At 46.2% G+C, this 12851-nt stretch overlaps 6 protein-coding genes across 6 annotated transcripts; 3 read left to right on the forward strand and 3 right to left on the reverse strand.

The window, feature by feature from the left end:
- Positions 1-87: 87 nt before the first annotated feature.
- Positions 88-1588, forward strand: TrAtP1_002531 (uncharacterized protein; the record flags this gene model as incomplete). The annotated part of the gene is made up of 7 exons (XM_066111505.1): positions 88-233; positions 298-424; positions 504-522; positions 600-754; positions 814-989; positions 1057-1146; positions 1252-1588. The coding sequence occupies 7 exons, from the start codon at positions 88-90 to the stop codon at positions 1586-1588; spliced, it is 1050 nt and encodes a 349-aa protein (XP_065967581.1).
- A 927-nt stretch (positions 1589-2515) lies between these two features.
- On the forward strand, positions 2516-3747 carry TrAtP1_002532 (uncharacterized protein). The gene is made up of 3 exons (XM_066111506.1): positions 2516-3170; positions 3225-3566; positions 3624-3747. Exons 1-3 carry the CDS (start codon positions 2592-2594, stop codon positions 3717-3719), a joined length of 1017 nt encoding a protein of 338 aa, XP_065967582.1. The 5' UTR covers positions 2516-2591; the 3' UTR covers positions 3720-3747.
- Positions 3748-4097: 350 nt separating this feature from the next.
- TrAtP1_002533 (putative secondary metabolism biosynthetic enzyme) lies at positions 4098-4463 on the reverse strand (the record flags this gene model as incomplete). The annotated part of the gene is made up of 1 exon (XM_014085325.2): positions 4098-4463. One exon carries the CDS (start codon positions 4461-4463, stop codon positions 4098-4100), a length of 366 nt encoding a protein of 121 aa, XP_013940800.2.
- Positions 4464-5995: 1532 nt separating this feature from the next.
- TrAtP1_002534 (uncharacterized protein) lies at positions 5996-6808 on the reverse strand (the record flags this gene model as incomplete). Its single annotated transcript, XM_014085324.2, has 1 exon — positions 5996-6808. One exon carries the CDS (start codon positions 6806-6808, stop codon positions 5996-5998), a length of 813 nt encoding a protein of 270 aa, XP_013940799.1.
- A 1152-nt stretch (positions 6809-7960) lies between these two features.
- Positions 7961-8932, forward strand: TrAtP1_002535 (uncharacterized protein; the record flags this gene model as incomplete). The annotated part of the gene is made up of 2 exons (XM_014085100.2): positions 7961-8554; positions 8616-8932. 2 exons carry the CDS (start codon positions 7961-7963, stop codon positions 8817-8819), a joined length of 798 nt encoding a protein of 265 aa, XP_013940575.2. The 3' UTR covers positions 8820-8932.
- Positions 8933-9489: 557 nt separating this feature from the next.
- TrAtP1_002536 (uncharacterized protein) lies at positions 9490-10412 on the reverse strand (the record flags this gene model as incomplete). Its single annotated transcript, XM_014085070.2, has 3 exons — positions 9895-10412; positions 9747-9837; positions 9490-9693 (listed from the first exon to the last, which is right to left on the reverse strand). Exons 1-3 carry the CDS (start codon positions 10338-10340, stop codon positions 9490-9492), a joined length of 741 nt encoding a protein of 246 aa, XP_013940545.1. The 5' UTR covers positions 10341-10412.
- Between the last annotated feature and the right edge of the window lie 2439 nt (positions 10413-12851).

The raw sequence follows: 12851 nt of genomic DNA on the forward strand, positions 1-12851 counted from the left end.
TAAACTTTGAACTGATTATTTCTGAACCTGCTTCACCCTTACCTGCTTACCTGACAATTGTCATCTCCCAGCACGGCCCAAAGCAGCATGAACGAAAAGTCGACAACTCCTGCCAGCGGGCGTCCGACGGCAGTCCGTATCCCAGACATGTTTGGCTCAATAATGTCGGCCGAGGCGGTAGTGAACCCGCATCATTTCAAGATCAAAGCCGCTGCCGATTCCTGGATTGCCCAGTATGCCTAACCCTTTGCAGCTGGACAGGCATGGACACTCACAGACGCGTTTCTCCCCCACTAGATTCCTGAAGATGGGAAAGGTCGAGGCAGACAGAAATCAAAAGAGTGATTTTTGTTTCTGTGCTTCCGCCATGGCGCCGAATGCGGATGCAGAGGCACTCAGGACCATGGTTGACTGGTTAAATTGGGTATGACACAGGCACAAACATATCTGTTGCTGTCAGTCCACGATATGTGTCCAAGACTGACTTGAGCCATTTATTCTAGATTTTCTACTTTGACGATGGTGATTAGCAGCAGCCCTCATATGTTTCACTCTGCAGCGGTACGACGATTTGCTGACTCTCTCAATCTTTCAACTAGCCTTTGATGAGGGCCGTCTGGATCGAGATCCAGCGGCTGCACAAAAAGAGATCAATCAGACACTCGCTTTGCTGGATGAGGACGAGGAAATTCCGGACAAGGATTTGTACCCCTTGCAGTATCTATTCTATAGCGTTTGGGAGCGTGTTAAGAAGGTATCACCGTATTTGGCATGGGACATCAAAGAGCGCTACTGACACATGAAGCACCTCAGCGGTCTTCTTTTGACATGCAAGTGCAATTCAAGGCAACGCATCAGCAATATTTGGACGGACTTAGACACCAGGTCGATGCCACGCGTAACTGTGGCAGTCACACCCAAGCCGAGGAGGATTACATAAAGATGCGGAGGCGGACGGTTGGCGGACATCCCTGTATAAGCTTGATCGCGTGAGGATCAAACTCTCTCTTCCCTCATAAACACACGACCTGAGGAGCTGACAAACGGTCTCGCTAGCTACGCCCATGGCGTCGACCTTCCGCAAGTCGCCTTTGAGCATCCATCTATCCAAGAATGTATGGCAGTTGGCTGTGATCTGGCCTGGATGTGAGTTGTCATCCTCTTCCAGGTTTACCCCAAAGCTCCCCTTCTCTTCTTCATAGTCAGCAGAGGGAGCGAGATCTGTGCTAACAAGCTTTTGGCCACCTGTAGCCATAACGATATCATCTCTTATAAGAAGGACGTCAAATCCGGTATCGAACACAATTTTATCACCGTATTGAATAAAAATGGATTTTCGGTCCAGGAAGCGATGGACAGAGCTGGAGAGCTTCAAAATGAGTGCTACCGTCGGTGGTATAATGCGCTTGCAAACATGCCTGTGTGGGGGGAACTGGTCGATCGGGAAGTACTCAAGTTCATCCAGGCGTGTCATACTTTTCCTCTGGGTGATTTGCTCTGGAGTTTTCGGACAGGTCGGTATCTGGGAGCCTCAGAGGGCCATCGTTTACATGAGACGCGGCTTCTAGATCTGTCAGACCTGGAATAGACGTATCAAATCAGCTTGGAGTCCTTGACTGTATAGCCCATTGCAAAATTAGCTTAGCAAATTATTTTCTTTAATACATGACATACTTGGGATTATTCAAGAGCTAAAACACAATGCCCGCTTGAGGCGTTGATACTATATGTATATGCAAAAACGCTGCGCCAATCGAGCGTCACCTGATTCGATTGAAGTCTACCAGTTTGTTCAAGGTCAACAGGATTGTTTAAAGTTACCTACATTGTTTGATCGAGGCCACCTACTCTACTTTCAGCTGCCTTGGCACTCGGGCGCAACTTACCTTCTGTGTATTACCCACCTTTAGCAGAAAGTTTCCCCTATTGCAAAAGCCATATGATGAATAGCTACCACAGAGTGTAGCAACAGGACTCAGGCTGTGCCGCAAAATCATTAGCGTGAGGAAAAGAAATTCAAGAACAACTAAGATTGCCAGAGAATATAGTCGACCTTGGCTTTAGTCCTATGACTCTAATGATGTTTGTGGCGGACTTTACCTAAGCGATGAACTGAGCCGGGAACTGCGGCCGCGTTTTGCGGCCGCAAATCCGCAACTCCACTCCGCAACGAGATACTTTGCAGTTCACGCACGCCAACAGCGCAAATCGCTCGAAAAGATGTACCTTGTTGTGGCCATTGGCAAATTTCGTCCAATCTCTGTTTAGGATTTATAATTTTGGAGCCCTCATTATTAATCTAGAATGATTACAAATGATTTACAATTCGTTCTGTCGGCTTTTGATCAAACTGTTCAATTAGTAGCACGTACATCTGGGCTACTATGAAAACTCGTGATTCAGGAGCTGTGAAGGATTTATGGAGCAAACATGGCCATATAGTCTCCATAAAGATAAAGAACGTGGAATATAAATATCTGATTCTCAGAGCAATGGAAACTTGAACCGTTGAGCAGCTTTACATCTTAGAAAACAACATAAGTGGAGGCGAAACAAGCGCAGATCCTTTCTTCCAGACAGACCAAGTCACCATGGCCGACCAAAAGCTTATTGTAGTTGTTGGTGCGACTGGAAACCAAGGCAGCTCTGTTGTCAACACTTTTCTGAAAGATACAGCATGGCGGGTTAGAGGGCTTACTCGGAATCCTTCCAGCGCAAAAGCCAAGGCACTCTCTACTCGCGGTGTTGAAGTTGTCCAAGCCGACATGGATGATGTTTCCAGCCTCTCAGTCGCTTTTCGAAATGCCAATGCCATTTTCGTTGTGAGCGACTTTTGGGGGATATACGGCGCCCTTGCTCAACAAAACAAAGACACCAGCGAGAAGCCGCTAAACTTGCTGGCCGGAGAAATCGAGTTGCAACAGTTGAAGAATGCAATCGACGCTGCTTCTCGAGTTCCCGGCTTGGAGAGGTTCATTCTGTCTACTCTCTCCAATGTGACAAAATGGTCTAGAGAAAATTACACGCATGTCTATCATTTTGACCTCAAAGCGCGCGCATCCGCCTATGTTGAAGAGGCGCACCCAGAGCTATGGGCGAAAACTAGCCTTTTTCAAGCAGGTCTATTCTTGAACACCTATGTGCAAAGTCCAAACTTTATCCCTCAAAAAGCAAGTCATACTCGACAACAAAGCTATAATAGAAAAGGTCCTAACATTTCTCAGAACGCGGATGGAATCGCCCAATTCATTACTACGATGGCTGCTGACTTCAAGCTTCCGTGGATCGCCGCAGAAGAAGACACCGGACCATTCGTTAAAGCTCTGGTTCAAGAAAAACCGGGCAAAAACCTCATTGCTTACCGAGAGTGGGCAACCCTACGAGAAATGGTAGAAGCTTTCCAAAACGCCTCCAAGACCAAGTCCGAAGTGGTGGTGGCACCTCGTGACGAGCCAAATGAATCCTTACCACCCGATCTAAAGCTCGAAATTGACGAGGGTTTTCTTTATTTTGAAGAGTTTGGATATGAAGGACGAGATGACCCAACCGTCATTCACCCAAGCCAGGTAAGCGTCTTCCCTGACCAGTCGATGCGATCGGAACATATGCTGAATAAAGCATAGCTGGAAAACCCCCCCCAAATTGGATACAATGGAGCAATATTACCAGAAAGTAGACTTTTCAAGAATATTCTCCACATGAAAAATTATCTACTTTAATTTTGCCAAAGGTTGAGGTTGCATGTACGTGGCCAGAAAGCAATGTTCTAGATTGAGTGAAGGGTCAGTTGACTTGAACACATATCCAAGTTTATTTCGTTTAGCAATCAACTCGAGCCGGAAAAGCTCGCTGTAGTCTAAAGAATATTATAGGGTAGACACGAAAGCACGTGTTCAATGATGAGCTAATTGTCGTAAACCTTGATCACTTCCTGCGGGACATGAAGCTCAAACTCGACATCCGTAAAGTTCTTGCTGAGTGTTACAAATTTTCCCACCAATTCCATTTCTAATTTTTGGCCTACCAGTCTATCCCACTCAGCCCCATTAATAGCTATTTGTTCCGACTTCGGCTGGATTGTCTTTGTTACCGACTTTTTAATGCTGGATATCCCAGCTAGGGGGGAACAAGGCGATTCTTTCTGCCAGCTTCTCAACGTAATCGTTCATTTCATCTAATGTATCAAACGCCTTGTTGACATAGCCATATTTCTCGGCCGTTTCTGGATCAAGATCGTTCCCCGAAAGCACGAATTCCAGGGCACGAGCCCGTCCAATATGCAAAGGCATCCACGCAACACCACCTGCCCCAGGATGCAAGCCAAGTGTTACTTCAAAGTTGCTGAAACGAGCATTCTTTGAAGCGAATCGCATATCGCACGCTGCGAGGAATTCATTTGCTATGCCTCGAGCAGGACCACTGACCATGGCAATCACAGGCTGAGGTAGGTTGCTCATATTCATGAATGTTGCGCCTTGAAAAGCTGCAGTTCCGGGTGCGTCCGGGTCAGGCTCTCCTGCACCGTATAGCAGGTTACAATGAGAGAATACAGCCAGAGAACTACGACTCAGCAATATAACGCGCATAGTAAAATGCTAGCATGATATTCTATTCCTAGTATAAAAGTGTGTCGATAGTCAACCAAATAGTATAAGCAATAAGTATATATACCAATGTCAATGATGCAACATTGACTCATGTCATTTCATGTAACACATGCGTGCTTCAACGTGATTAAAACAAATGGATGTATTGATCAGCCTTGCATTCGGGTTTGCTATCCACCACATGAGGCTCATTAGTAGCACGTTGCCATTACATGTAGTCCTGAGATAATCATGCCAATAATTGATAGCAATCTGGACAAAGCGGCTTTAATATTTGGAGCAGTTCGTTGTATTCTCTTTAAATCCCGCCCAGAATAGAGAGGACTTTGAGATTAATCTTACTGTGTGTGTGTATAACTTATGGGATGCGGTAATAGTAAGCGGCAATATGCGGTGATAGGCGGGGGATATACAGTCATATGCGGTGGTTTACAGTCACCGAGTATTAGCCCGTCTCACAGGTTTACCATCTTACATGTCCGTGCTCATGAATTAATATTCAATTATTCAGCTGAATGCATGGCATTCAAGATATAAATACAACGAGCCCCGAGTAACTTTTCATCGTGGATGGAGTTTTGCGTAAACCCTCGGCCACGAAGCTTGATTGGTGATCCCACCAGCAACGGAGAGTTCCAGGGAGAGGGTTACAGAGGGGCATTGATCTACTCCAGGATAGTCTAGGCTCATCTTACGCCACGTGCTGGAACAATGGATCCTAATCCCCCCTGAATCCTTACGGATTTAGAACTAGCCTCCTTGCAGCCTCAACTGTAACCACGGCCTACCCTGCGTTTTATTTGCATGATTGGATATTGTTACATTTCGAGATCTAAAGCTTTTACATGCTTCTAGAGTACCGCGGACAGCTGACATCTATCAGATGCATTACAATCCTGCCGTTTCTATTTCTATCCGATAATGGCTACTTGTATACAGAATTAGCAGTCGTATACATGTTAAGAGAAGAGTAAATAGTATAGTCACATGCTAATCCTTAGAAATCAATGAAGAGTTGCCACACTGCCCATTACCACAAGAACCTTAGTACTGCTGTGCTCTCGAAGCACCCCTTCCAATTGCCACTTTTACCTTTATTTCCTCAATATTCTATAATATGCCGATAGCTCTAGGGCTGCGATATTACAACTACAAATTCCACAAACCAAACATTACACCGCTTTCATCATTACTGCTCCAGCACTACAAAGTCCTAACATGCCATGATCAAACACCTCGTTTACGTCAAAATACTAGTTACGAGTAATAGGCAAATAGAGCATCTCCACAGTAATTTATACAATTTTTGCTATCTGTATTTACATATATGTACGTGTATATATACTATCAAAGTTATGAATCTGTCTTCTTATCGAAACAATGCCGGCTTATGCTCGGCCGGCGGGCCAAGTGGTGCCGAAACGGCCGTTGGTGGCTGCAATGACGGGGCTGCCGTGGGAGTCGTCAACATAGACGTACTGCGAGCCAACCTGCTGGAGCTCCCAGTCGCGAGGGGGCGTGTTGATGGCACCGCCAATGAACTCGGTGGCCGCGAGCACCCTCTGGCCGTCATCCTTGGTGTCAAGGGCATTGGCAGGCGCATTGCTCAAGATGTCTTGCGTGAATCCCTTCCACGCCCCTGAGCCGTCCTGAGAGTTGACCAGAACAGGGCCGTCACATCCACGGATGAGGGAGACGTCGCTCCAGCCCCAGCCATTGGCGTCCCAGCTGAACTCGAACCATGTGCCGAGCCAGTGTGCCTGGCCGTTGAGCATAGTTGCGTCGACTCCGCGCTGGATGCGGCCCTCCCAGCCATCAGGGAACGACACAAACTGAGTCGCGCCGGCTGCAACCCAAATGTACTTGTAAGGAATTGTGTCGCAGTTGTTGTGGAAGGCGTAAAAGCCCCGCCAGTCATTGTCGGTGTTGGTGATGAAGATGCCCTTGCCGCCATTGTCGCTGTCACCCCAGGTCAGAGTTGGCGAGGTGCTGCATGTCCAGTCACGCTTGGACTTTGTTCCCTCAGCCTTGAGAGACTGACGTACTAAACCACCAGTCTGATAGCTCTTGAAGTGGTCTTGTGGCACGGACTTGATAGCGTTGACATCAGGTGCAGTGGCATTAGAGGGAGCTGCTCCAGGGGTTTCGGTTGGGAGCGCGATGGCAGCGCCAACAAACGGGAGAAGAGAGATGACACGCATGATGATGGGAGGTGAATGAATAGTCGATCTTGTTGAGACAATGCCGGTTGGATGGCTGGACTGAAGGACGAGATGAGCAATGTCTTCATTTATATACTTTTTTCCTCTCTATGAAGATATTCATGCGAGACTGGGATAGTTGATCTTGAAGCAAGGTTGTCTTGTCACCTTCACTACTCTTGTTTACAAATGCCGCCGCCTCGGTAGTTGCCGTAAGATTTGAGTTGCCAAATAAGCTCATGGTCAGTGATAGGATCCGTGGATTCCGCAGCTTCAATGGCGTGCTGCAGTAGAACCGAGCCAATTGACGAGAGTTGTACCCGAATTCGGCTCTTGAGTAGCAGCAGCAGCCATGTAGAGTCAATAGCTACAAGTAGCCTACGATGAATGCAGAAGGAGATGAGTTGCAAAAGATGAGCATATCATTATACCTAGCATTGGAAGGATTTAGTATCTTATGAGATGGTCTGCTGCGGCATTATATCGGCAGGATCCATTCGAGCGTATTACAAGTGCATATGCTTATTGGAAATGAAAACTTTTGTGCCTTCCATTTGTAGAAAGAATGAATATGTACCCACATATGAAGGATTCAAGGCAGCAGTCTCGAGCATTATCATGCCGGGCAATATAAGCCTTCTGATACCGAAATCCGCATAGCGTGGGCCAGGGTTGCGTATTGGTGGCTGTGAGTTGGTTCCACTTTTAGCACTCAACTAGGACGCTTAGCAACCAACTACGAAAGTGTACCTGAATATCATCCCACGCGGCACGCACTGCATATTACAATGAAAGCGTATTAACAAACAGGCATGTTATGCTTACCTGTTAGTTCGAAAACAGAAAGTGAAGACAGAAGAGGAAGAGCCAAAATCCTTCACACACTGGAATCATCCTTCAACAGATTATAGTCATCCTTCAGCAGATTTCAATTAATCAAGCGAACAAGATAATTGAGTGCTTGTAAACTGTATATATAGCAGATAGAATGCCGTTGTAATACAAGAAGAATCACCACCGCTCTCAAGTTTGTGGCATTTGGATTACATCTTTAATCTTTTGCTCACAGGTCAAGAAGGCTTTGCTTCTTTCTTCTTTTGCTCTTCAAAACTTGTGAACTTGTTCTCACAATCTCACATACCCTTTGCCAACATGGTTTTCTCCAGCAAAAAGTTAAGCGTTGCCGCTTCCCTTTTCACCTTGGCCCTTGCCGATCCATGGCCAAAGCGTGGCTTAGCTGCAAACGATGATATCCCCATCTCGCAGTTTGGCGGGTCGTATAATGGCCATGGTTCACAGGTCAACTGGCAGTATAACTGGGACAGCACAACCTCTCAGAAGCAGAGCTGGGCCGAGTTTGTACCCATGCTGTGGGGCACGCAGAGCTACCACACCACCCAGTGGTTCGACAATGCCTGGTACTGGATCAACAATGGAGGCTCAGGACACTTGCTGGCCTTTAACGAGCCGGAGTTGGGTAGCCAGGCCAATCTGAGCCCTGGAGATGCTGCAAATGCGTGGAGGCAATACATGGAGCCTTTCTATGGCCACGCTCAACTCGGTGCTCCTGCTGTCTCCAACGACGGCTACAACTGGATCAGCCAGTTCTTGCAGGCCTGCAGTGGCTGCCACATCGACTTCATCCCCATCCACTGGTACAATGACTGGAGCTTGGAAGGCGATTTCGAGAACTGGGTCAATAGCATCTGCTCACTTGGCGGTGGCCGTCAGGTCTGGATCACAGAGGTATGTTGCTCACAAAGACTCTACCCGATAGCAAGAATGACGACTCTAACCGCTCGAACAGTTCCAAGCACTCGGAACACCCGACCAGGAGGCTACGTTTTTGCGATCGGCGATCCCGTTCCTCGATAACAACGCTTGCGTCTACCGCTACTCTTACTTTGGTACTGCGGACAACGGCAAGGACTTGCTCCAGAACGGTGGACCTTCCCTCTCTTCTTTGGGACTTCAATATGCTTTTAGTGCTTATGGCTCTGGTAGCCTTTAGTCCTTATGACTCTGGTAATGGACCTAACTAAGATGACGATGCTGAATGAGATACTGATGTACATACGACATTTTCAAGTTCATGGTCAGGGAAAAGGATGAATTCTTGTGTACATACGATATTTGCAAATACATAGTCAAATGAAACAAAGTTAACTACTAAAGATGACGTTCCCGAATAGTGCGGTCACGTTCTGCGTGTTAATACTAGCAGTCAGGTCAATGTATGGGCGAACATGCTTAGGGTAGCTAGCAGATACCAGAGCTCTCATAGATACCTGTATAGACTAACGTTTATTTATTGTGGGCTTGTAGATAATTATTCTGTGTTGCTAGATTCATAAATAATATTGAACATTTCATGAAGAGCAAAAGATATAAACAGTAGATTAAAAAAAAAAAGATAGTGATATGTAAAGCTCCATCTGAAGATACAGCTTAAGTTTCGTTATATATGGGGTTGCGATAATAAGACGCATTGATTTGTGTAACTGACATATAATTCTGTGTAACTATGTATTTCGTAAAGCTATATACAAAGCGACTGTACCGGAGAATAAGTACTTGTGATAATTTATGAACAAAGACAGGGATGTTAAATGCCCGATACCTCCATGGTAGTACCGGCAAAATTCTCCTTGTCACAAGTCTAAGCCTCAATTGCCAAGGCCTTATGGCTGTCTAGGGTTAGGCGGGCAAGCAGCTCCAACACAGCAGGTGATTTGACCGGACTGGCACTGCCCAAAGGAGTTGGCAGCGCCATCGTTGACATACGTCCAGGCAGCGTGCTGGCAGGGGGCGAAGAAGGGCGCAGCAGAGGTGGCTCCTTCATCGCTTCGGAGCGGGTTCACGCAAGCGTTTTGTCCATCATTGTTCTTTGTATCACGTTAGCCCCTGCTTACTGCAGATATACTTCAGCTTCACTTACGCCGCAGGAGTTGAGGTTGAACAAGTTCTTGTTGCAACCAGTGACGACTTGTCCGTTGCAAGAGCAAACAATGGCAACGGAGAAACCGTTACTATAGATACATTAGTGGACGAGAAAAATAGAATGCAAAAGGCAGCCTTTAACCTACACATAAGAGATGTCCACATCGGCCACTGCGTCAGTAGACCCCTGAGGAACAACAAAGTTACCCTCAATCAGGGAATCATCGCCAGTAATGGCCCAGCCGGCGTCGTTGATGGCGACATTACCAATCCAGCCAGTTGGGACGGCAAAAGCAGCAGTAGCACCATTGGCCATAGTGCCGGGACCTACATTGCCCGACACGGCAGAAGGTCCGTTGGGGTCGTGAGCGTGCGAGGTCGAGATGGCATCACCATGGCTGTTAATGACGGTGATGGTCAAGAACTGAGGAGCGGCGGCAATGTCGAGACCGTGAATGTTAGGAGCAGCTGTAGGACCAGCAATTCGAACGGTTGAAGCAATCGTGCCTTCAGTTCCAGTCAATGCCGGCTGAGGAGCAGCAAGAACGGAGCTGGCAAGGCCAAGTAGCGAGATGTAAGACAAGCGAGCCATTTTAGATACAGCGAATAGCGTCAAAAAGGATTGAAAGTGTCTGATACAAGGCAATTGAAGTACTTGATATTGATGGAGATGTCATGAAACAGCTCTGGGGCGAGGTCTGTCTTTATAGATAGTTCTCTTACTGAGTACTGCACTCACATCTTCAAAATCGTCTGGTAGGTTTGTTTGCCGATGCTAAAATTTAATTTCCCCTTCAAATCCTTGCTCTCGTCCAGTTCGATCCCGATGATGCTGACAATAGAGTCTCCCGGAATTCGAAGAAAAGACTTGTTGAGGCTGTCCATATTCGGTCACTATCAGACAGTAAGAGTAGCTCTCTGAATCCTATAGCTACGCTAGTTGAACATGATTGGCTCGGATGCAAAGATGTACCGTGATTTGAACATGGTATGAGGCTCACAACCTTCTCTTTTGGTAGATGTGCGGCTTAAAAGATCCGTCTTTCCAGGTCCAGGATATTTAGGCCCGAAGGGTGGCTCAATACAACTCCGATTCAGGAGAAGGGTGGATGAAAATAGTTGCCAAGCCGTGTTCTACATGTATTCATCATCTAAAGTATACGCAGCAAAGAGTGATTCATCTCGACATCAGTTCAGCCAGCATGGACTGTCATTTTCTGCTTCTTTTCTATCCTACTACAATGGGTTAATTTATGCCTTTGTCGACTTCAAGATCAAAGGTTCCTTACGCCTTTTCGCACTACTCGTGTCAGTATTGCCGTAGCTTACAAGGAATACGCGTTCTACTTTCAATGTCCAGGAACTGCTTATAATTGAGTAGCTATGCATAACCTTTGTGGTTAGCGCCGGTTATTATTATCTAGTGCTATGATAAGCGACATTCCTTCCAGGCAGCACCGTTTACGCCGAACGCAACTGGCTTTAACCTCAAATAGTATGTCAACAAACTATTGGATGCAGTGACTTGAGTCAGTATGTTTCTTGACAACTGTATTGAGTAGAAGTTGCTTCATTAGGTTCTAATGCTTTGCAACAACACTTAACTAGCCGGTTTCAAACTATGCCGTCGCTGGGAGCAATAGTTTGCGAAACAAAGACCAAATTATAACCCCTGGCAGTAATAGTATTTTCGGCTCAATCCTTCACACAGGGGTCGGACTGTCGGCACCTACCGGATTCCCTCGCGAACTTCGGCAGTGGGCCTTTCTTTATAAATTACCTAGTATCAAGCTAACTGTCGTTGGTAACAATTTTGCGAGGCAGTGCAGTAGTAGGTAGTAGTAGTAGATGGTGTGGTAGCTGAATCAAGGAACATGAGTCCCACGTGTTTGAGGTTACATAGACGCGTTATATATGTATGCATGACACACTTTAGTAACTTGTCTGATGAAAGCAGATGCCAAATTCAAGTAGGGCTTACTTAAATATACGGCACTTTGCGACTTGAATAGAACCTTTTTAGCCAGCTGCCTCTTTGATGCGGCAAAAGGACATCAATGAGATTGTATAGATACACTGATAACATTAGAAGCTATGTGAGGTGAGGTTAATATCGGCAATCTTATTAAACTAACACTACTTAACAATATATATGATCCAATACAGATGGTCTGTAGGTGCAATATTCTCTCAGATTTTGCTACAGATGCCAAAGGCTTAGTGCCAGCTTTTGCTATACTGAACCGATAGGATTCAATGGCCGAAAAAAGCGTGGCTTGGACTAAAACGTCTCATATCAAATCAGCCGGATTTTCTCTGTCTAGAGTTTTGTTGTCAATGTATAAAAAACATCCCGGCTCGTAAGTGGTCTAGATTAGGTAGGCTATCCTCGGGCAATCCTATAAGTACAATTGCCGCGAAGGATTGCTGCGAGGCGAAAATGCCAAGGTGCCGGTTTGCCGGCTCTTAAGACTACGATATAGCCAGTAGCCTCCTTCGGGCGTGTAGAAGCATGGATACCAAAATCGTGTAGGAAACGGCAAGGTCGGCGGCATCAAATATTACTCCGATAACTCTACTTAAGGCTGCAAACTGAAACTGCTCGGCAGTCTAGACCATAGTCGGAATTTCTTGCTATATTCGATGCTAGTGGTATCTGGAATTGGAGTAAGTCCTACAACCTTGGCGCCAGCTATTTTCTCGGTCGTTGCAGGTATAAATAAGGTGACCCGACCTCTTGATCGAGTGGTGATGGGGTGATAATGGCCTACCAAGTGAGTGCTGCAGTTCAACTGGCAACTTCTACCCAAGCAATTTTTGGAAGAGGATCTTTGCATTACTTCCTGAGAGGGCAATAAGCAGCATGTTGAGACTTCTAAAAAAGACCAAAAGAAGTATGGCTTTGATTTGGTGTGTTCTATTGCTTCTAGATGGTAACTTGACGACACTCTGAAGAGGCCCCTGTTAGAAGACCCCAAAACTCGGGAAACGGTTGTATTTCGCTGCGTATTGTAGTATAGTGTCAAGATCATATTTGGACGCTTTTGGTGGTACACGTAACACCCATATCAAAGTGGGAAGGGATCTGCCCAACAACATCTTC

This window comes from Trichoderma atroviride, chromosome 1 (assembly GCF_020647795.1).
Source record: "Trichoderma atroviride chromosome 1, complete sequence".
NCBI lineage: Eukaryota > Fungi > Ascomycota > Sordariomycetes > Hypocreales > Hypocreaceae > Trichoderma > Trichoderma atroviride.